The 23,592-nt window shown below is 41.4% G+C and overlaps 1 protein-coding gene across 4 annotated transcripts in view; it reads right to left on the bottom strand.

Annotated features, from left to right (window-relative positions):
• SYCP2L (synaptonemal complex protein 2 like) overlaps positions 1 to 23,592 on the bottom strand; it is a 109,888-nt gene that overhangs the window by 14,639 nt on the left and 71,657 nt on the right. For 3 of the 4 annotated variants that reach the window (XM_072152588.1, XM_072152589.1, XM_072152591.1), the window contains exons 22-30: positions 22,354 to 22,411; positions 20,445 to 20,494; positions 19,352 to 19,415; positions 8,406 to 8,538; positions 7,998 to 8,050; positions 6,485 to 6,620; positions 5,135 to 5,220; positions 4,980 to 5,034; positions 1,284 to 1,400 (exon numbers count right to left, since the gene is read on the bottom strand). In XM_072152588.1, coding sequence (XP_072008689.1) covers positions 1,284 to 1,400; positions 4,980 to 5,034; positions 5,135 to 5,220; positions 6,485 to 6,620; positions 7,998 to 8,050; positions 8,406 to 8,538; positions 19,352 to 19,415; positions 20,445 to 20,494; positions 22,354 to 22,411 — 752 coding nt within the window. The remainder of the gene's footprint in view (positions 1 to 1,283; positions 1,401 to 4,979; positions 5,035 to 5,134; positions 5,221 to 6,484; positions 6,621 to 7,997; positions 8,051 to 8,405; positions 8,539 to 19,351; positions 19,416 to 20,444; positions 20,495 to 22,353; positions 22,412 to 23,592) is intronic. The other variant, XM_072152590.1, reaches the window with a different exon arrangement.

Here is a 23,592-nt window from a genome sequence, read left to right as displayed (position 1 = left end):
ATGCCCGCTAGTATATGACCAGTGCCATTCCCCTAGTATATAGCCAGCAGCTTATGTTCCCCAGTATAAAGCCAGTGCCTGTCCCCGCTCCCCTCCCCCACGATCAAGGGCGTTAGAGCGCAGTGTCAGGTGCGATATACAGCCGAAACACACTGCTTCTGGTGCCGGCTCCATTCGTGAGCTGGTGCCAGAAGCTGGACGTAATGAAACGGCCTGCTGTGGGAAATATCTTCCCACAGGGACATACTATTATGTCCTTGTGTGTGTAGGGGTTAAGAATAAAGTAGGGTCACATGATGCATTTACAATGCGTTGCAAAATATAAAACAAATGCATCATGTGTTGTAATAATGCCCCACACATTTCTACATACGCAAATAATCTAGAGGACGTACTATCGGACAATTTATTCATAAGGGATCTAGTATATAATATACATTTGGAGGGCCACAATGTGATTAGAAGTGGTGTGAGGGGCATATATTATTTATCATTGTTATGCAGTTGAAATTATAGTGTAAGTGAAGTCGTATTTTTCATGCTTTAAATTATATATACAATTTATGAAATAAGCTTAGTACATTGCTATTTTACTCATGTTAGGATATATTCACATGGGACTACAGAATGACCTTGACGTTTGGGAAATTGTGTGGTGCTCTCCAGTTTCCAGTGTGCCTTGCTTAACACAAAAAATGTGTTGTCATTGCCAAGATTACATAAAGGTCCATGTTAATCGGGGTTGGCCACTTACGGTAAATAATTGATATTATTTGTGTAATGAAAAGTTATGCAATTTTTCAATATACTTTCTGTATAAATACCTCAGTTTTCTAGATCTCCGCTTGCTTTTCTTCTATAGAAAGCTTCACTATTTACTTCCAGTGCATAGAATCGGTCCCTAGTGATGTTATGGACAGGCATGTGCGCAAGCCTTTATCATCACACAACTCCTATTACTCTCAGTGATCATAACGGCTTGTGCTTTGTATCCCCTGGAAGTAAATAGAGACGTTTTCTATAGAATCAAAGCAAGCAGAGGTCTAGAAAACTGTGAGAAATTGATACACAAAGTATATAGGAAAATTGTATAACTTTTCCTAACACAAACAATATCAATTATTTGAGGAAAGTGGACAACCCCATTAAATGTTCCAGAGGTAGCAAAGAACCTTAACAGAGTGATGGCTGTGAGGCAACATGAAAAATATTTCTTTCAGACAATCCTGCTACACAAGTACATTGATAATTATTGTTATTATTATAATTATATATTCTTTTACCAGAGCTGAAAAGTTTACGTGGTTTAATTATAACTTCCTCCTCTTCATCACTGCTGGATCTCTTCCGTTTCCTAGCATCTTCAGTTTTGCCCGAAGGATACAACCCTCTCAGAAGCTCTAGCAGAACATAAATGTAAAATTAGTGCTTCTGGGGTATTCAGGAGGGTCCAGATGGGGTCAGAGCTTGGGGCATGGGGAGATTGTGATCAGAATAATCCTTGGCTAGGTTGTGGTTATTGTTTTTTTTTTTGAGGGGGGGGGGGGGGAGTGGGGTTTTTAGCATGCCCAGCTTGTTCACAGATACTGTGCTAAATACTGTGCGCACTAAGCACTTTTCTTTACAAAGGCTCTCAAAAGACCACTTGCATAGTGTACATCTTAGGAGATTGTTGACTGCTTGATGCACCTTAGCAACACACTCGACATTCAAACTAGTTGATAGAATTTAAAAAGGGGATTTATAAAGTAGAATTAGGATAATGGATTCAACAAATTTCCCTTCATATAGGCCATCCTGACCCAGCTATTAGGACCTGTTGGGAGCCTTGATTATGTGAGGGCATGTAAATATAGTTAACATGCTCCAGTTGCCCCAGACAGACCATAGAGGGGATTATTTGATCAGTTGCCAAGGACAAAATTTGTTGACAGCAGCTACTTCATATGTTGCCATTGTTGGCCACAATCAGCTTTATTTGAAGTTGCATAGTGAAAAGGTAAACTGGACTGCTAGAAATTAAAACCATCACCTATAACCCCAGACATCATCTTAACCCGAAGAGAGCTTGGAGTTGTCACCAAAGTATGGAGGTGCTTTATGGTGAAGGCTTCATTCCTGCTTTTGCTGTGCCTTCCTGTCCCTTAATTGCTTGTACAGTTAAAACTGCAGGTAAATTTATTGCCTCTTGACAGAACTTTCAGCTGGATAACGCTTGCCTTCACACAGCAAGGGATTCCTATGTACGTACGTCTTCATCACTTCCTTGAGCATACTACTCCTTCCTGCATAGTACCAAGCATACATTTATGTAACCAGCTGAGACACCAGCTTCACCAACCTACAGTTTGGTGGGATTTATTAATTTTATTACTGCCTTACAAGCCTTAGTAAAGTCATGATTTCAGGTGCTTGGTCAGGATTTGCTACTCTCCCTCTACTTACGCCACCTCATTGGCAAGATGGTGGGGAGAAATGTGGAGTAAGCAGTGTCAAGATGCAGATTGGGAGAAGTATATGATCTCCCAAAACATTTTGTAATTTTATAAATTTGTGTGCTCGGTTTCCCTGCTAGTAATCATTAGTATAAAATATAGTATCTGGTACTTGCTATTCCAAAAAAAAAAAAAATGGGTACTTTAAGAGTTCCTTCCACAAACAATAAAATGAAAAAAATATTATTGTAGAAATGGAGACTCAAGACAGTTGAGAGGGTACTCTAAAATAGAACAAAAAGTTTTCAAAAAAAGGGGTCACCCCTTAAAAACCAACCCTGCTGTTGGTACAGGGGCTTCTAAAATTAGAATATCAGCAAAAAATATTTTTTTTTTCCATTTTTAGTAATCCAGTGAACTTCAACCAAGGAAAACCCAAAAGTCATAATCTCAGAAAATTAGAATAATTAACCCAAAATACCTGCAAAGGCTTCCTGACTGTTTTAAAAGGTCCCCTAGTCGGACAACACAATCATGAGGAAGACTGCTGACTTGACTGATGTCCAGAAGGAAGTCACTAGCACTCTCCAAGGTTTTCAGATGAAAGTAAATGTAAACTTTCCACAATCAGTGATGGTTTGGAGAGCCATGTCATCAGATGGTGTAGGTCCACTGTATTTTTTCAAGGCTAAAATCAGCATAGTTGTCTACCAGGAAAGTTTACAGTGCTTCATGCCAACAAGATTTTTGGAGATGGAATTTAAAATTTTCCAATAGGACTTGGCACCTGTCCACACTCCCCAAAGTACCAATACTTAGTTTAATAACCACAGTATCACTGTGCTTGATTGACCAGCAAACTTGCCTCCACCTAAACCCCATAGAGAACTATGGAGTATTGTCAAACGGAAGATTAGAAACACCAGACCTCAACAATGCAGACGAGCTGAAGGCTGCTATCACATAACCTGGGCTTCCATAACACATCTGCGGTGCCATCAGGTGATAACCTCCATACCACATCACATAGATGCAGTCACTCATTCAAAAGGAGCCCTGACCATGTATCGAGTACCGTTACTGTTCACTCTTTATTTGTCCAACATTTCTATGTGAAAAAAAATTTTTACAGTTGATTTTATAAACAATTCTAAATTTTCTGAGATCATGACACATAGGTTTTCCAGGGCTGTAAGCCATAATCATCAACATTGAAGGAAATCTACCATCAAAATCATCGATAATGATTAACTAGAGGTACTTACTCATAGATCCAAGCACCAAGACTGTGGCAATCTTCTCATATGTTATCCATGGCCACCTTCATTCTAAAATAAAACTTTGGTGGGTGTTTTAAGACCTCCTCAGGTGATGCATATTCCCAGAGAGTTTACAATAAGCAGGCAAATCTCATCTAACCCCTTACCTGTGTAATCTAGCAGCAGCAGGAAGTGCGGAGGGAGGGGAGACCTGCTAGGCTTATTGTAACAACCAGTGAAAAGACATCACTGAGGGGCTCTTGGAACACCCAAAGAGCCCTTCAGGCTTACAAGCATCATTTGAAAAGTTTATTTTAAAAGGAAAGAGGTCATGGGTAACAAATACAAGAAGATTACCACACAGTCACAGTGGCTGGATCTATGAGTAAATGCACATGTAGGTTTTCTTAAACACCCTCTTGCTGTTATTCTAATTTACTGAATAGCACTTGTAGATACATAAATCCATAAGCTAAGTTACCTACTGCTAGTTTTTTTTTTAACAGGTCGCATGGCCTGGAGCCTTTGAACCACTGTTCTAGCAAGGGACTGTGTGAATGACACATTGAAAAAGTTATTCCAGGACTCCTCTATGCCGACTGTGGGTAGAGAAGGAGGCAGACTTAAAGGGGTACTCTCATCTGGACACTGACATTTAAAGGGTTTAAAGGTTTTCCCACGATGACAAGATTCTTAAATATACTTCGGATAGCAAAATAACACATTCTCTGATTCAGTGTTATTAACAAGAATACAGCATTTCACAGATGCCGGTTAGAATTATATCAGTCCTGGTGTTTATGGTTGGATCCAGGGAAATTGGGAACTACTGACTATGATCTTCTGTTGTCTGCACGCTGCAGTGCTCTTAGCCTCCTGCATTTCAAGACCAGCTCACAGGGATTTCCTGCTGGCAAGCAGCGTGCAGAGACTTGCTCTACAAGCTACAGACAACATAAGGTTTTGATGAGCATGCTTACACCTCGATGCTATTGAATACTAATCTAGCTTGACAGAGGTGATGATGACCAAAGCGTTGCAAGGTATAATGTGATCTGGAGATAGAGATATATATATCTGTCTCACACACAGACATACATACATACATACATACATACGAGGAATTAAATGTGAATGTCCAGAAGTAATTACCCCTTTAAGTCATTCCTCCCAGCAACAGACATCCAGTACATATAACCTGGAGCAAGGCTAGAAGTCACAATTTTTCAGGGTTTAAACAGTTATCCTAGTATACACAGAAAAAAAAAATCAAAAGAAAAAGTACTCATCTGGTCTTCATTGCCTTTGAAACCCATCTTGCTGTTTCGTGTTTGCTGGTTCTATAAAAAAAAGATGCGTATAATATACCAGATCATAGGCAGTACATTTAGATAGCATGTGGAGACACAGAATGGTACAATTTAGACATGCAAAACCTACCTTTTCAACCTTCAAAATTTCAGGGGAAGACATTTCCTGAAGAGGATCCATTGCGTCTTCATCCAAGTCGGACAAATGTAAAGTTCCTGATTTTTAGAACAACAATAGAAATGGGATTGTATTGTGTAGTTCTAAAACCATTATTTAATGCAAACTCACTCTACAGTATATTAATACACACTTCCCTTAAGCAGTTGGGAAGACAATGCTTTAAATATGAGCCAAAGAACCAAAGGAAGCAGAAAATTCATGGATTCAAGGGCAAATTCCCTTTTGCGTTTTTTGCTTCCGTTTTGCGGTTTCCATTTTAAAAACCAATTAACAAGATTAAAAAGATAGCTTTAAAAATATTAAAACAACTAGATATTTATTTAGTCTGGAAGAGAGACTACTACGAGGGGACATGATTAATTTATATAAATATGTGAATGGTCCATACAAAAAATATGGTGGTAAATTGTTCCAGATTTAATCAAATCAAAAAGACTAGGGGGGCACTGTCTCTGTAGAAAACAAGTTTTAATCACGAGAGGCGACAGTGCTTCTTTACTGTGAGAACTGTAAATCTGTGGAATAGCCTGTCTCAGATGCTGGTGAGAACCTCAGAAGAAGGGTCTATAGCCTTTTTTCATGCAAATCACATTGATGGTTATGTTATTTAGAATAGTTTCCCCCAAATCCCTTTCTCATCGAATCCCTTCCCTTACTTGGTTGAATTTGATGGACATGTGTCTTTTTTCAACTGTATAAACTATGATACTATGAATAACACAAGTCTGCAAAACGGTTCCAATTGTGTCCATTAGTATCAGTTTTTAAATCTTCCGTTTGCTCAAATAATGGAAGATCTGATAGCTGGAATTAAAAAAAAAAAACCTGATGACTGAAATAATGAACAAACAGAAACTGACACTAACAAAAAGCCAAGTATTTTAAAGCTGTTCGTTAAAAAAATACTGATACTTTGGTATTAACGTATCCATCAAGACATCTGAGTTTAAAAATGGAAACTGCAAAATGGAAGCCAAATGCAGATGTGAATTGGCCCTAATAATAACTTAAAAGCCCACAAAATAGTTATCCCACTTATGATTAATTCACATTAAAAACTAAACTAAAATGATTAACATTTTTAACAAAGGTATGCCCCTATTCATACTGCTCGGTGCTAACCAGCATCATTATTGGTTAATAGATGCCAAAGACTTTAGATTAAGAACCTGCAATTAGGAACTTGCATTACATTATCTGTTCAAGGCCCAGATGGTGAAAAAGTGCCATTATATGGTTAGTTCAAAAAATTATACCCACAAAAAAAATGAACATCATTTACATGGATCACATACACACCTGAGGTATGTGGTTGGGAATGCCTCGGAGTTAGGAGGGCCGAGATACCTGGCAATTTTAATTCAGAAAACGAAAGACTTTCTGCCACACCTCTTTGTCTCCCGGTTTTCATTTCTGTATATTCCAAAGGTTGCCCCTTCACATGCAAAAAGGGAGACAAATTACCGAATACTGAGTTTTTAATATGGAGTTTACATACTGACTGTTTGAGACCCTGGATATCGCTGTGCTCTGTAGTAGTATAGATGGTTCTACACTGCCTATAGAAAAAGTCAATTTTACATCACCTTCAAGACATAATATCAGAGTCTTAGTTACAAATAGATGTTTTTGCATTTTGTGAAAACAGCCACATTCCCAACTATTCATATTAGAAACAAAAACAATACAAATCAGACAAAGCCAAAAGAACTGTCTGATTTTCTGTATGTATGGGAGACTTTCTACAGGAATCCTTACAAAATTCTGGCTACATCTAGTAAAGCGCATATTGGCATAAATATGGGTTTGAACTCTTTGGATCAAGAAAAGGGAGAAAGGAATGGATCTTTATCCGTGTGGGATACAGGTGGTCCCCTTCAGAACACCCGACTTACAGACGACCCCTAGTTCCAAATGGACCTCTGGATATTAGTAATTTACTGTACTTTAGCCCTAGGCTACAATTAACTGCTATAACCGTTATTAAAGGAGTCTGTAATGAATCTTTATTGTTAATACTTGTTCTTATGAGAATTCAAGATTTATAAAATCCAATTGTCACAGAGACCAAATAAATTCTGGCTGGGGCTACAATTATAAGATATACAGTTCCGACTTACATACAAAATCAACTTAAGAACAAAGCTACAGAACCTATCTTGTAGGTAACCCGGGGACTGCCTGTATTTGGTTTTGCCCTCAGGATAATTATCAAGAAGGCAAAACACTCATTACCATTTACAAAAAACCATATGCATTTTTCGTGGTGTGTTTTCAATTAGGTTTCTAAAATGCAACACCCTGATTTTCTAGGATGAAGACATATCAGTATTCATGGCGTTAAGGATCATATATCCATTGTAGTTTGGCAAACTCTTTGGAGAAAGTGCTGCTTTACTCAAAGGGAAAGTAACAAAGATTCAGTGCCAAGAGTAGAAGATTAGCTGAATGAAGCTGCACAAAACTGTATATTACCAAGTGAAGGAACGTATGATGGCCTTTGCAGATGAGAATGTGTAACCGTTCATCGAACCCATCACCAGGAATGTCAATTTGAAGTGGTTAAAAGACAAGCCTTTGTCAGCAGCCTGAATGCTGCCACTACTTATAAAACTATTTCACATTACCTGGCTACCTGCAACCAGCCTGTGTGTGTCTGTGTCTGTCTCCTATCCACTGATCCAGCTTCCTCCTCTCCTCCCCTCTTCCTGTTATGTGCATTGAGCAGGCAGGGGAGGACAGTGAGGAGGCGTTAACAATTTATGTCAGTTGGAATTTTTATTACTCACGATAATATGAACTTAAAACATACCATCTTTTTTGCCTTTTTTTCATCATCAGAACTTTGTGAAGACAATGGAAGTACTAAAAGCAATAAAAATACATTAATACAGAGTAATATGCAAATACGTTTTCCAAGATAAGATAAGGAAAACATGAAATACAGTATACAGACTCTTAACTTCCGTTTGAAGGAAATACTATTCGATTTAAACATTTTCCTTGTAGATGTAATTGAGGCATTAAAAGCCTATAACTTTAGGCAGACCACCTATACATTAGGTTCAGCCCTCCTGCACACTGCCCTCTCTCTGCAAACAGTTGTCTTTTTATTCTAAAAAGCCAAATCTACAAAATGTATCCGTGTACAAGTACAAATTCATGTGCCTCAAACATTTATTACAAATTAAGTCAAAATGCTCAGAGCTGCTTGAATTACCTTTCAATCTAGTTTTACCCTTTTGCTTTTTACGGCTGTAATCTGCAGATTTCGTTAAGGGTTTCCTTCTAAATTCAAGGGACCAGCTGGTTTCACTTTCAGAGGAAACAAAGTCTTTATAGTCAACTGCCTGCTGAAGGAAGGGTAAGTTAGTTTTGGATAATGGAAAATACACAAAAACTAATCATATTTTTGTATACATTTAGTAAATATTAAAAAGGATTTTACCTTAAAAAGGAAACCTACCACCACAGATCTACCTATTTTAGGTAGATCCAGTGGTAGGTGCATCTAATGTATGTAAGGATAGCCCTTTTTTAGGGCTAATCCTTTTTTCCACTATATCTTTTATTATCTTTAGAAAATTTGCATATTCCCCGATTAAAGAGGCTACTGGGGCGTGGAGTAGCCGGAGCCCCAGTAGCCTTTTTGATCCTCCTACCAGATAGCTTCAGTGCCCAGCTACGAGGAGCTGTGCGCACTCGTCCGAGAAGTGGGCGTTCTGTTCGTGCGCAGTAGCTCAGGCTTTGGAGCCAAGGTTGTGCAGCTGCCGGCCTGCTTTCTGTGCATGGGCAGAACTCCGGTTTCGCGGAGCTAACTGGCAGGTGGATCAAAGAGGTTACTGGGGCGTGGAGTAGCCCCAGTTGTCTCTTTAGAAAATTTGCATATTCCACCATTAAAGATAATAAAAGATATAGTGGAGTAAAGGATTAGCCATAAAAAGGGCCATCCTTGAATACATTAGATGCACCAACCACCGGATTTAATAGGTAGATGCGTGGTGGTAGGTTTCCTTTAAAGGGAACCTGTCACCACATTTTTACAAATACAGCTAGTTACCGTTTCCTATTGAGTCCTATTAACTAGTGGACACCTTTATATTAGCTAAAAATAGTTTCCTTTACATTCCCATAAATCAACTTTATGTTATCCTACCAGGCATCGGAAGGAGCAGGTCCTTTTTTGCTAACCCCTCCCATGTACTCCCATGTCCCATGCCTTTTCTCAGCATGCCATGTGACCAGGGTGATATCTAAGGTCTTACACCCAGTAAGATTTGCAATGTCTACCACATGCATGCGTCTGATAACATGAAATCACAGCATGGATTTTTAAGCCTCCCCATCCTCCATGGAAGCATGCTGTAATTTCATGTGATCAGATACATACATGGGGTAGACATTGAAAATCTTGAAAATTGAGTATTTATTTTGGATGGGTTCATTTAAATGACACCTTCTCTTTAAATTATCCCCAAGCTGTAGCAGAGTTTTAGAGAAAACCTCCCCTTTCCAGCACAACATGATTGCTGGGTCTCTCATTTTATAAAAAATATTTTATTTTTCTTTCCTCAAACTTGGGGAAAATATAGTTTAAAGGCTAGCTCCATCACTTTTTTTCACTCATCCTCACATATCCCAGTACTTACACAACCTGCAGCCCAAAACTCGCCCTTCCTCTGACAACTATTCACGCTGCAGCCAGCGCCCCAGGTTACACTTACAAAGCCAACTTCCTCCAAGTCCCCCTCCACCAGCTCTTCAAAAGAGGTGGCAAACTCAGGCCCTTCTCACGCATCATGCACTCCCGATCCCCTTCGTTGAGGACTTCCCAGAGCCAGCACTCTCAGACCCATCTTTCCCTCCCTCCCTTGTGACCTTCATGTAACCCACTACCTTACATGGTCAGTTCTACTGTGATATCAGCCATATACTTTCTACAATGCATATATCAACAAATAAAATCCCAAACATGCTGCATACCCCAAAATCCCTGAAATAAATGTAACATACAATAAATGCACACAGTAAGGGCTATGAGGAAGCAGCCCACAAAATGTCTTAAACACCACTTTTTTTGCTACCCTTAAAATTTTAATAAATTGTGTTCAAAAGGTCAGAGAATGTCAACAGTCCCAAAAAAAAAAAAAAAAAAAAATTTGACTCTTACCCAGCTTTAAAACAAATACAGGTGACCCTTAAGAACAGCCGACTTACACGGCCCCCTAGTTACAAAATGGATCCCTGGATGTTGGTAATTTACTGTACTTTACCCTTCAGCTACAATAAACAGCTCTAACAGTTATCAAAGGTGTCTGTAATTAAGCTTTATTGTAAATCCTTGTTCTTAGGACAACCCAGTATTTTTAAAATCCATCTGTCACCAGGGCCAAAAAAAAATTGCCAAGGGTTACAATTATAAAATATACAGTTCCAACTTGCATACAGATTCAACTTTAGAACCAACCTACAGAATCATGTACGTAACCCAGGGACTGCCTGTAAAGCATTGTGTCTGAATATCGCAATACAGGCGGTCCCCTACTTAAGGACACCCCATAGTTACAGACGGACCCCTCTGACCTCCGGTGACCTCTCTGGATGGTTTACTATAGTCCCAGACTGCAATGATCAGCTGTAAGGTGTCTGTAATGAAGCTTTATTGATAATCCTTGGTCCAATTACAGCAAAAAATGTTTAAACTCCAATTGTGGCTGGGGCAAAAAAAAATAAATTTTTGTCTGGATCTACAATTATAAAATATACAGTTTCGACTTGCATACAAATTCAACTTAAGAACAAACCTCTGAACCCCATCTTGTACGCAACCCGGGGGACTGCCTGTACGTTTTTTAAGGTATTAAATCATAATTGAAAACTATACACTATTTGGCATCTTAAATCTTAATGACCCAAATAATAAAAGACGTTTCATTACACCGCATATACACAGTCCTAAAAAAACAAAGCCTGTAAGGAAATGGTGTAACTGCAAATTTCATTGTATTTCATGCCATTTACTGGAAAGAAAAGCCAAAAATTACTGTTAACAGTAATTGGACTTCCCTTAGGCCTCCACAACAGCACTGAAAGGTGGATTCCCCGCCTAAACAGGGGCAGGAACAATGTAAAGCCTATAAATAGAGGTCCCTCCCCCTTGAGCATTAGTTGTATCCACAGAATTTTAGAAGGCGTGAAACTCTGGTGAGAATCACTACACCGTCTTAACTGCAGAAAATATTATATACTTATTTTAGGTATTGAAACCCTGTGCCGCTGTGGAGGACTACGGAAAATCCAATTACCTGTAAGAGTAATTTTCTTCTTTTCCTTTTACTCCACAACAGCACTAACATGAGGAATTACAGAGGAGAGCATTAAAGGTGGGACAACTGCAGACAGGACTTTCCTTCTGAATGAAAGGGCTGGATTGAGAACTACATCTAATTTATAATGTCTACAGAAGGTGGTAGGATTCCTGCAAATCCGGTCTATAGATGCCGATGCTTTTTCTGCCCAATAGGTAGAAACAGCTCACGTAGAATGGCGAGTCGTACTTGAGGTCTCATTCTTTCTGATGATTTCCATCTTTTAATCCATGAGTTTTCAGATGTCTTGATGTCCAGAAAGGAGCTCAAAGCTGCCACTTGCACCTTCGGAGTATGGTTTTAGGCCTTTTCCCAGGCCCCCTTGGAGGAAATCTAGGATAGACCCTGTGTTCCGGGGAGTTGGTGTTCCTGGCTTATCCATGAACACTTTGAAGGCATTCCAAGACCTTATCTACCTACATAGGTAGATAAGGGACGCAATCTCCTACCTGCTCTTTAGAAGAGTGGAGATAACTGCATCTGAATGCCCCCTGTTCTACAAAATTATTCTTTCAACCTCCAAGCTGTTAGCTGAAGCAGATTTGGTCCCCGAGACAAGAGGTCTGGGACTTGTGGTAGCGTTAGGTAGTCTCCTGTCGACATTTGGAGACATACTGGGAACTTTTGTCCAAAAAGGAGCAGTGTAGACCACTGATGCCGGGATTGGTTGGATCTTTTGTAGGGTCCTGGAAATGAGCACGAAGGGAGGAAACACATACAAAAAGCCCCGGGACCAGGACTGGGCTAAAGCACCTACCCCCCCTTCCCCCCAGGGGATGGGGGGGGGGTCCATGTGACAGAACGAGCAAAATTTTTGTACTTGCCTGTTCTCCCTTTTAGCAAACATGTCCATTACTGGAAGGCCCCACCTTTCCTCTAGGAGGGAAAAAATATTAAGGTTGAGTTTACACACTCCTTCCTTCACTTGGACTTTAAGTCACTTGGAGTCCGCTCTCGTTTAGTGTGCTCTTCAGATGAATGACTGAAATAGAGAGGACATTGTCCTCTACCCAGTGGAAGAGGTTGTCTGCTATCTTGATAAGATAGTGCTCCTGGTGTCTTCTTGCTTGTTCAGGTAAGCTACTGCTGTGGAGTTGTCAGTCAGGATTTTTTAATGGTGATTTTTTTTTATCTGAGGGGAAAAAAAAATGTTTGAGTTTCTTTGATAGCTCTCTTACATTTGAGGAAGCTTTGTTTATCCCCTTCCTCCAGGGGCCCTGGGCTATATGAGGTCCCCGGTGTGCACCCCAACCCGAGAAGCAGGTGTCTGTTGTTATTACCATCTGGGGAGTTGGTCTACAAGATACTCCATCAGTTCAAGCTCTTCTTTACTTCCTTGGGAATAAGGACCTTCTCCTCTAGTGATGGAGGGTTTTTGTCCCAGATTTGGAGGAGAAAATACTTTAGCGTTCTTATATGGGACTGAACCCATTGAACCGCTGGTATAGTTGTAAGCACCAAGATCCTCATTATCTCCCTAATTGAACAGACTCTTAAGGGTATAGATTTTCTGGGGTATGGGGATTACCTTCTCCTCTGAAATAAAAGACACCAGTCTGCTAGAGTCTAGAAGGATCCCCAGGAAGAGGATTCGCTGAGAGGGAATGAGGTTCGATTTTTCTCTGTTCACAAGCAAGCCTGGAGATGAAAAGGTCTTCATTGTGGTGTCCCAATATTCTAGTAATCTGGAAGGGCCGCGAGCCGAAATAATGAAGTTGTCGAGGTAGGGTGTTATTTAGATTTTGTTCATATGTTGAAACCCTATGACTTCTGCCATCACTATTCTTGGCGCAGAGTCCAAATGGCAAATTTTTTAACTGGAAATGAAAAAAACTTGCTTTTCAGTTCTACTGCTAATGTTAGGTTCTTCTGGTAGTGGTGACGAATTGGCACATGTTAATATGCGTCCTTTAAGTCGACTATTACCATGAACATATCCTTCTCTAACGAACAAGTTCTGGACTTTGTTTCCATCTTGAACTTTTCGTAGGCTAAACTTTGGTTCATGATCACTCGGAAAGTTCCGTTCGGTTTCCTCCTTGGGAAGATAGGCAAGTAGAACCCCATCTGTTGAGGTACTTGGATAATCACTTTTTTCTCCAATAGCTACAATCTTGCTTCTCAGGAGAAGCCAATCCCCAGCCGGCAGGCGAGTTATACAGAAAAATTATGGGGGTGGAAGATCTATGAATTAGAGCTTGTATCCCACCTTTAATCAGGTCCAATATCCAAGGGGAGTTTGTAATTTTATCCCATCCCTAGTGGAATACTTTCAGCCTTCCCCTGACCAGAAGCCTGACATCAATGGGATTGCAATTCACCGGTGGATGGTTTTTTTGAAGATATTTTTGATCTTTCCTTTTTAGGGGTAGGACATCTTATATGAAGGGTCATTCCTAGGTTGATTGTTGGTTTTCTTTTGGTTACGAAAGGCCCAATGTTGATCATAAAATTTCTGTTCCTGCGGGAATTTTTTCTTCCTCTTCGAGGCTTTTTCCAGGATATCATCCAGTTCCAATTTAAAGAAGGTCACCTTCACAAGGGTTTCTCACCAGTTTATTCTTTGAGCCCACATCTCCTGACCAGGTTTTCATCCAGGTACATCATCTTGGCATATTGGATAAGATGGCAGGTCTAGCGGACAGTTTAATCACATATTTAAAAAAGCTACAAACTTCATTGCATATCTGGAAGGATGCAAGCATCTCCTCCCTAGGGGTCCTGTTGGCAATGTGGCCTTCTAGTTGTTCCAGCCATAAGGCCATGGACTTGGCAGTGCAAGTTATCGCCACTGGGTGTAAGGATTGCAGTTAACGTTTCCCAGGTTCTTTGGAGAAAGGTTTTTTTTTTATCCATCGGATCCATAAGGAGGCCTGCTTCCTTGAAAGAAACACTTTCTTTGAGAAGCGTTCAAAAAGGGGGATTTATCTTGGGTATCTGCTCCAGAGGTAAGTGTCTTTGCTATAAAAGGGGTATTTCCATTTTTTTTAGTGATTGTAGGTCGTTTTTTCTGGGTCTTTACATTCTTTGTGGATGAGACATGAAAGGGCTTCATGTACTAGGAACATTCTGGATTTCTTGGCACCCAGTCCCTGGGACATCTTGTCCTGGAGGTCAGATTGGTCCATTGTCGTACAGACTGCTTTAAGGGAATGATCCCTTTAAGACCGGGACCCCATTAGTCTTGACTAACGGGAGGTACATACCTGGGCAGGGGTATCGCTAGGCTCTGTAGGATTACGGGGCTCAGGATTTATAGCCAATCCACAGTATCAGCAACAAATACCTGAAGAAGATTACTTATATTTTCAAAATCTGTGCTAAATAGAGATGAGCGAGCACCAAAATGCTCGGGTGCTCATTATTCGAGACATACTTTTCCCGATGCTCCAGTGCTCGTCTCGAATAACGAACCCCATTGTAGTCAATGGGAGACTCGAGCATTTTTCAAGGGGACCAAGGGTCTTCACAGGGAAGCTTGGCCAAACACCTGGAAACCTCAGAAAATGATGGAAACACCATGGAAATGGACATGAAACAGCAGGGGCAGCATGCATGGATGCCTCCGAGGCTGCTTAATTGCACCATTATGCCAAAATTATGGGCAACAGCATGGCGATGACAGAGTGACCGAATGAGGCTAGATAGCATCTAAAACATCCAATAATTGACCCTGACACTATAGAAGATGGCATGCAGAGGCAGGCTAGAGAGTGGCATGGCGACATACCCCAAATGGACTCTGGTTCCTCTCTGCCACCCATTGGTTTGAAGCCTAAGGAGGTGAGCAAGAAGCGCTGAAATGATTTCCTATGTGAACAAAAGCTTAACAGTATATTTAGTCGATAACACAGCATGGTGGCGACATAGTGACCAAGTTCCATAACGTATCTGGTGAAACACCCGAAAAATGAGCCTGGCACAGCTCGTTTGATAAGGGGACAACATGTGAAGGCAGCCATGGAGAAGACTTCCATGATTAAGAGTGACAGTATGGGGCATCCATATTGCGATGCTATGATTGAAACTTCAGGTCTCCAGCATGGCGGCGACAGATGCGCCGAGGTTCCATTATGTATGTATGTTCCATTATGTTAAACACCCGAAAATTCTGCCTGACAGCTCGTTTGATAAGGGGATGATGTGCTGTATATCCTCTCACGCTCCAGCGTCTGGGGTATAGAGAGAGTTGAAAGTTGCGCATGGAGACATTGGTGGACGCTGTGGAGGCGAAATGGACAGGAAACAGCAGGGGCAGTATGCATGGATGCCTCTGAGGCTGCCTAATCTTGGGATGGAGCTGGCGGTCCGCTGCCAAGCGAGCTTTCGCCTGTCCAAGCCCCTGTCTCTCGGCTCCACCCCACCCAAAATGGGCCTGGGGGCCAGAAGCGTTTACTTTGAAAAAATTGTAATTTTCAAAGCAGGCGGGGGCTACAAACAGCACTTCTAAGAACCTTTTGTATAAGATCAAGTGTAGTAGTGTTCTTATAAGTTTTGGTTATGGCAGGTGAGGGGAATGTAAACAGATGTGCAAGAAGCGCTGAAATAATATCGGTAAATGATAAAAGTTTGCCAGTATATTTTGTGGATAACACAGCAAGTTTGATGTGGAAGCAATGAAAACAACCCAAAATTCTGCCTGACACAGCTCGTTTGCTAAAGGAACGATGAAAGGAGGCAGCTATATGGACAACTTTGGGAGGCAGCTATGGAGATTATGTGTGGAGGTAGCAATGGAGAAAACGTGTGGAGGCAGCTATAAAGACGACGTGTGGAGGCTGCTATGGAGACAATTAAATTTGGATAGTGCCTGTATGTGGCAGTCCAAAAAAGTTTTCAAACCAGAGGAGCAGGTAGGTGGTCCTCCAGAAAAATTAAATACATAGAGTACTATAGCTAGAGCCAGTTGGCCCTGGCAAAAAATAGCCAGTTTCCTCTGCTTTAGTGTACAAAGAGGAGGAGAAGGAGGAAAATGAGGAGGAGGAGTGCATACATTATTCAGGTTGAGCTTTCACCTGGTGGAGAATGGAAATCCTGAGAAATCCAGGCTTTATTCATCTTGATAAGCGCCAGCCTGTTTGTCGACAGGCATGTACGCTTATCGGGGATGATGCCACCAGCTGCACTGAAAACCCGCTCAGTCTTGAGGAACCGCTGAACTATGAGATTTAACACATGGGCCAGGCAAGGCACATGTGTCAGTCTGCCGAGTTGCAGAGCCGCCACCAGGTTACGGCAGTTGTCACACACAACCATGTCTGGCTTCAGGTTCAGCAGTGCCAGCCACAGATCAGTCTGCGCCGTGATGCCCTGTAATAGCTCTTAGGCGGTGTGCCTTTTATTGCCTAGGCTCAGCAGTTTGAGCACCGCCTGCTGTCGCTTAGCGACGGCTTTGCTGCTGTGCCTAGAGCTACCGACTGATGGCGCCATGCCCATGGATGGCAATTCGGAGAAGGCATAGTAGCCTGAGAGACCTGGACCGAGGAAGGCCCCGCAATCCTCGGCGGCGGCAGCATATGACCAGCCCCAGGGTCAGACTCGGTCCCAATTGAAAAAATTCCAAGATCCAGCCTTGTCGGGAAACACTTGTAGTCTTTATTTAGGCATACATTAAAATTCCACTGCAAATAGTCTTGGCCAAGACTATTTGCAGTGGAATTTTAATGTATGCCTAAATAAAGATTACAAGTGTTTCCCGACAAGGCTGGATCTTGGAATTTTTTCAATTGTGCTTGTGGCCCGAGCAGAGGGGCGTTTCGGTTCTAGCCTCCACCAAGTTAACCCAATGTGCCGTCAGCGATATATAGTGGCCCTGCCCGGCAGCACTCTTCCACGTGTCAGTGGTCAGGTGGACCTTGTCAGAAACGGCATTGGTCAGGGCACGGATGATGTTGTCTGACACGTGCTGGTGCAGGGCTGCGACGGCACATCGGGAAAAGTAGTGGCGGCTGGGGACCAAATACTGAGGGGTGGCCACCGCCATGAGGTTTCGAAAGGCCTCGGTCTCTACCAGCCTATAGGGCAGCATCTCCAGGCTAAGCAGTTTGGAGATGTGGACGTTGAGGGCTTGGGCGTGTGGGTTGCACTGTACTTCCTCTTGCGCTCCAGCGTCTGGGGTATGGAGAGCTGAACGCTGCGCATGGAGACATTGGGGGATGCTGTGGAGGCAAAGGTGTGGTTTTCGCACAGGAGGTGTTTGGGCCGTGGTCCTGGGCAGGGGGCTGACTAGCAGAGGCAGCAGGTGACACATGGGAAGGAGCAGTGGTGTGCCCGGCCGGAGGTGAACGGCCTTGGTTCCATTGAGTGGGGTGTTTAGCATTCATATGCCTGCGCATACTGGTGGTGGTTAAGCTGGTAGTGGTGGAACCCCTGCTGATCCTGGTGTGGCACAGGTTGCACACCACAGTCAGTCGGTCATCCAGTGTTTCTTTAAAGAACCTCCAGACTTCCGAAAATCTAGCGTTCGCCACGGGAGCTTGACTACGTGAAACATTTGGCGCTGTTGCACCAGCTCTGGCCCTGCCTCTGTCTGGCCCCACCACTGCCTCTTCCAACCTGTTCTGCTATAGGACTTGCCTCCGTCTCAGAAGCACTGTGTTCACCCGGCCTATCAACCCAGCTTGGGTCTGTCACCTCATCATCCTCCGATCCCTCAGTCTGCTCCCCCCTCGGACTTCCTGCCCTGACAACTTCACCACTGTCTCGTGTCTCCTCATCGTCCGACACCTCTTTACACACTTCTTCCGCTACGTCAACAATGTCACCACCCACAGACTGCGACCGGTGGAAAACCTGGGCATCGGAAAAGAGCTCAGCAGCAACCGGACAAGTGGTTTGCGACTCTGAGGAACTGTTTTCTGGACCCTTCCCAGAGTATGCCGGTCCTGGATTGTGATTGGCTCTGTTTCTGGCTGCCAAAAATCAAAATGGCGGGAGATGCCATTTTCTCAAGCTGGCGAAGTATTCGTCTGAGCAATTACAAGTACGCTAATGCTGGAACGAGCATCAAGCTCGGCCGAGTGTGTTCGCTCATCTCTATTGCTAAACCTTGTGACATGGCGTCCTCCGATTGGTCCTTGTGCCGAGACACGTGACCTGGCGCTCAAACCCAGAAGTAGAGGAAGAATGGAGGGGCGCTGCCCTGCGCCGCCTCCCCTGCTTGCCGCATACACACAGCAGAGCCACAAAAAACCCGCAGGCAAACCAGATGCCCAGACCTGCCTTGCAGGGAGAACTTACAGTGAGAAGACTGGAACACACACCCACAAAACCTTGCCCCCTGCATCAGCTCTCCAGCCACAGCGACAGCCTATGCACACTGGGACCAGGTAGGTTGATACTAACAAGGCTTTTTTCCCCTGTTTCCACACTCTTTGCTCAGGAACAGGAAACAACTGATGCTCCACGGGGAGGGACCCCTATTTATTGGCTTCATATGGTTTCCTGCCCCAGCATAGGTGGGTAATCCCTCCTGTCAGTGCCTTTGTGGAGGACAAGGAAAATATGATTTTTTAATATGCTAATTAAGCCTGAAGGGCTCATCGGGTTATCAGAGCCCCTCTGCACTGCAGCTTCAAAGACTTTTAAACCTCTAACCTTCCCCCCCCCCCCCCCCCTTCTCACTCAGCACTTCACCCATTCGTGTACCCGATGTAATCTCACTGTATCAGAGGAACTTTCAGCACACCGTGTGAGGGGTGGTGTAACAGCCTGTGTAGCTGAAGTTTTATTGTTCTTCAGCACATACATAGCCAAAAGAGATATCAATGCTTCTTAGAATGCTGTACCAAAATCCTACCTTTTTAGTTTCACTTTTTTGGCAAGACTGTACCCTTTTCTGACCTGGAGTATTATTAGTCTTCCTGTTTTTATTTATAAAAAAAACAAAAACATTTATTATGATATATAAAGTTGTTCACTGTGTTAAATTACATGCACAATGTCATATTTCATCAATTGTTGGCCACTAATCCACTAGAATATAGCTTAAAGACAATACCTAAAAAAAAAACCTGCAAAAAAGATTATGGGGCAGATTAATGTCATAATTTGCACAAATAATGTCTTGTGCCAGATTCACAGTTTTTAGACAGTCTGTGTGCCAAAAAGTATGCCCGGATTTAGCACTGTTGTAGGGTGCAGGGGGGGGGGGGGTCGCACCTACACCTTACAGAAATAGGATGAAAGGACTACCTTTTTGCCTGCCAAAAAGTAACAACTGTTACCATGCCTTTGCTGCACTTTAACTGACAGAAAGAGGACCCCATCCAAAGTCCATGCAAGGACTCCCATCCACTGTACTGTGCTAGTTCCATCAGTTCTGACTTGCACAATGGTCCATTTCCAAGAGCAGAATACATGTGTGCAGTTGGCTTTTGAGACACATTTAATACACTATAACCTTTCTGTCTCACTCTTAACCAATAAAAACATAAAAAAAGCAAAACAACAAGATTATGGATCTAAAAAAACGAACTAAAAATGTGCAAACTACTAAAATATATAATATAACCTCCATGGACACAAATAAAACAAAAATGCGTGACTTTCTTGCTTAATTTTACCATTTTAAACACACACATATATACATATATATTTCAATAAAACATTTTTTTCCTAAGAAGAAACGGCCTCTGGCTCTGTAAACTGGATAGAAAAAAAAAAGGACGCAAAAACAGAAGAGAATTGGTTGATGGCAGTATTATAACACAATATAAAGCAAAATCTGTGTTCTACACTTAAATTATGTGTAAAGTCATTAGCATAACACATACAGTTAATATACTGTAATAGATTAATTTTTTTTAAAACAAACCACTGAAAATCATCTTTTTATTAATAGAACATATATCGGACATATTTTAGAGCAACATTACTGGAAAGTTATCTACCTTTTGGGTGAATAGACTGGACATACGACTTTCTCTTTAACAACAGATACCTGTTAAACACAAGAATATAAAACAGAAAAATATTTAAAAAAACACTATATACCCCATGACTAAACATTTATAAAAGTTTTCCTTTAGCTGAAAAGTAACATTTTTACAATACACTTTCATTACATTATTATTTCAGCGGTTACTCTGCCAATTCTGTTTATTGTCTCCCTCAGCGTCTCTGTCTTCTACCCTGTTTTCTTGTTGCCAAGACCCTGGAGTGTCAGGTAATGGTGAGGGGTTGGGGCTGCTCCATCTCAGCTTAGTAATTACAGAAGACCGCTCCTTCATGTCTGCTCTGTCCTGTCTACACTCTGCTCTTATATTCCCACACACAATGCACATTGACCCTCTGCAGTCTAGAGTGAACATCCATAAGCCTGCTCCTCAAGCCACCTCCATCTCTTTACATGGCTATAGTCGGGTTAGTGAAGAGAAGGTGGTTGGATCAGCATACCAATATGATACAAGTAAATAACCTTCATCCTGTGTAAGTGTATATGCAAGTGTGTAAGGTCAATGTAAATGTAATGCATGCAAGGATGTAAAGCTGACATTTAATCATGCAGGTTATGGTCACATTGGTGTTGCACAGCAGTAACAAAGAGGACGTGATTCAGCTTGATGTTCAGTGTGCTGATTTCTGGGGCTTCTACTAATAAAGCATGAGAGGAGAGCTTAGCCTTTTGGGAAGTGAAAGAAAGCTGCACTGGCCGCATTGTCCATAACTGAGGTCACAAAGAGGAAGTGCCCGCCCACTTCAGCAGAAGCTGGAGAGAATGTTACAAAGGCAATATTGAAAAAGGCAGCAGCATGATAGGTATAATTGAAATTGTCAAAGGGTTAAGAACATCTACAGAGTTTTTAAGGACCTCGCACTTTGTTTTTTCATTTTTCACTCCCACAATCAAAAAAGGTTTTTTTACACAAAGAGCTCTGTGGGGTTTTTTTTTTTTTTACACGTAAAGAGCTCTTGATTCGATTCTTTGGGACAGTGCGATCACAGGGATACCAAATTTGTATCTGTTTTCACACATTTACAAAAATGTAAAAAAACTCGTGTAGAAATTGTTTTTTTTTTTTAAAAATTTTAAGCATCTGAGATATTTTGTTTATGCTTCAATACTGGTGTCTACCTTCCATTAAAGGAAATCAACTATTTAGGACTGCAAACCAATTTACAGTTGTGTAGCTCTTTCTCTATACAACCCATGCTTAACTTTCAAATAAATATTCCTGAACAATGCCATCATCCCTACCAAAAAAATCTGTTTAAAAATATAAGCTAATCACAGTTATTGGTTTGGAGTCTTAAAAAGTTATTTTATTTAATTAAATGTTTCTTTTGCAGGACTAAAGTTCGGCATGCATTTCTTTGTCTGTGGCTTTAACTCAATCCTGTCCAACCACACAGAAAAAAAAATCGTCAGCAGGCACAAGTCACGAGTCTGCAGTGATGCCGAAAAACAATGCTGCGCTTTCTTTTGCTCCCACGCCAATGGCGGGAGCAGGTTCGGCTGTCAGACATATTTATAATTGTTTTTTTCAAATATATATAGTGTACTCTCTAGTTTTTGTAACTTCAACCCCAAAAACACCTAAAAATTTAATTAAAAAAGTCCTTTAATACTATTTTACATATCTTTGTGTGTCACAAAAAAAAAAACCCACAAAAAAACACAATGCAAAGGAAGGTTATGGCGCTTAGACCAATAAATATGAAAATTTGCTAAAAATGCTCTGGTCATTAAAGTCTTTTAAGGCCTGGTCAGAAAGAGGTTAAACGGCCTCTCAAAAGGAGATTCTGATGCAAAAAACACGCCAGCTGTCTTTACTATAATTCAAACTCAAAACACATTACCTCAAAATCAGATGGAGACCCAGGTGATTTGGGAAAATCAAAAACATCAAATGCTTTTCTAAAAAAATAAAAATAAATAAATAAAGGTTATAAATATTGTAAGAATTATTGCAAGAAAAGATTTAGACTTTTATAAGGTTGACTTAACATTCTGATCAGGTTGTGCTCTTATTCCTCGATAACCAATTCCATTTATTACAAGAAAAGTCCAAGGGTCAAATACCGTATATACTCGAGTATAAGCCGACCCAAGTATAAGCCGAGGCCCCTAATTTTACCTAAAAAACCTGAGAAAACCTATTGACCGAGTATAAGCCGAGGGTGGGAAATGCATTGATCACGGCCTCCCCAGTATATAGCCTGCAAGACCCTGCCCCATAGTATATAGCCAGCACCTGCCCCCAGTATATAGCCTGCCACCCCATATCCCCCAGTATATAGCCAGCAGCGGGGTAAGCCAGAAAGGTGAGTTTTTGTGCTGAAAAACTAGGCTTATACTAGAGTATATATGGTAATATGTTACCCCTCATAAGTAATTTAACACAATTCTCTAATTCACTGTTAGCAAAAATACAGCATTTCACAGATGCAGAGACGCAGTGTGTAAAGACTTACTCTACTAGCTACAGGCAAGATAAGGTCTTTATCCAGGAGGGAGGCATAGCAAAGCTGACAGTGTGTGTTATAGTTGTTATAAAACACAATTACACTCTGGGCTATATGGACAAATGATCACTGAACTGTAAGACTGACTGAAGATCTGTGAAGAAAGAGCTGTAGAGACACACCGGCAAGATCTCCATCTAGCAGTGAAAGAAGCTTACAAGTAGTGTTATTTCTCATTAACACTCTGAACTACCGTTTTCTGCCAAGTTTGTTAAGTGAATTTTAAAGAAGCTATGCCACTGGTCAGACTGCAGTGCCCAGACAAGTGCCATGGTTTCTTTACTGCCTAGAAAGCACAGTGCTGTACATTGCATAGCTGCTGTGGTTAGTGTTGCAACAAGCTAACCCCATAAACATAAGGGTATTATGCTGCAAATATACAACGTGACAAATAGACAAAGTCAATAGCCTATGAAGCAAAACGTGTGTAGGGGATACATTTTTCATTTAAAATCTCCCTCACTATTAAAATATATTGGGAAACTAGGTCTGCCCTTGCAATACAAGATCCACAATGGAATAAATCATAATAGGTTTTGCTTATTCATCACATTCAACAACGGTCAATGTCAA

Source organism: Engystomops pustulosus, chromosome 5 (assembly GCF_040894005.1).
Source record: "Engystomops pustulosus chromosome 5, aEngPut4.maternal, whole genome shotgun sequence".
Lineage (NCBI taxonomy): Eukaryota > Metazoa > Chordata > Amphibia > Anura > Leptodactylidae > Engystomops > Engystomops pustulosus.
Note: the sequence above shows the minus strand (reverse complement) of the source record. Positions and strands in the feature narration are given on the sequence as shown.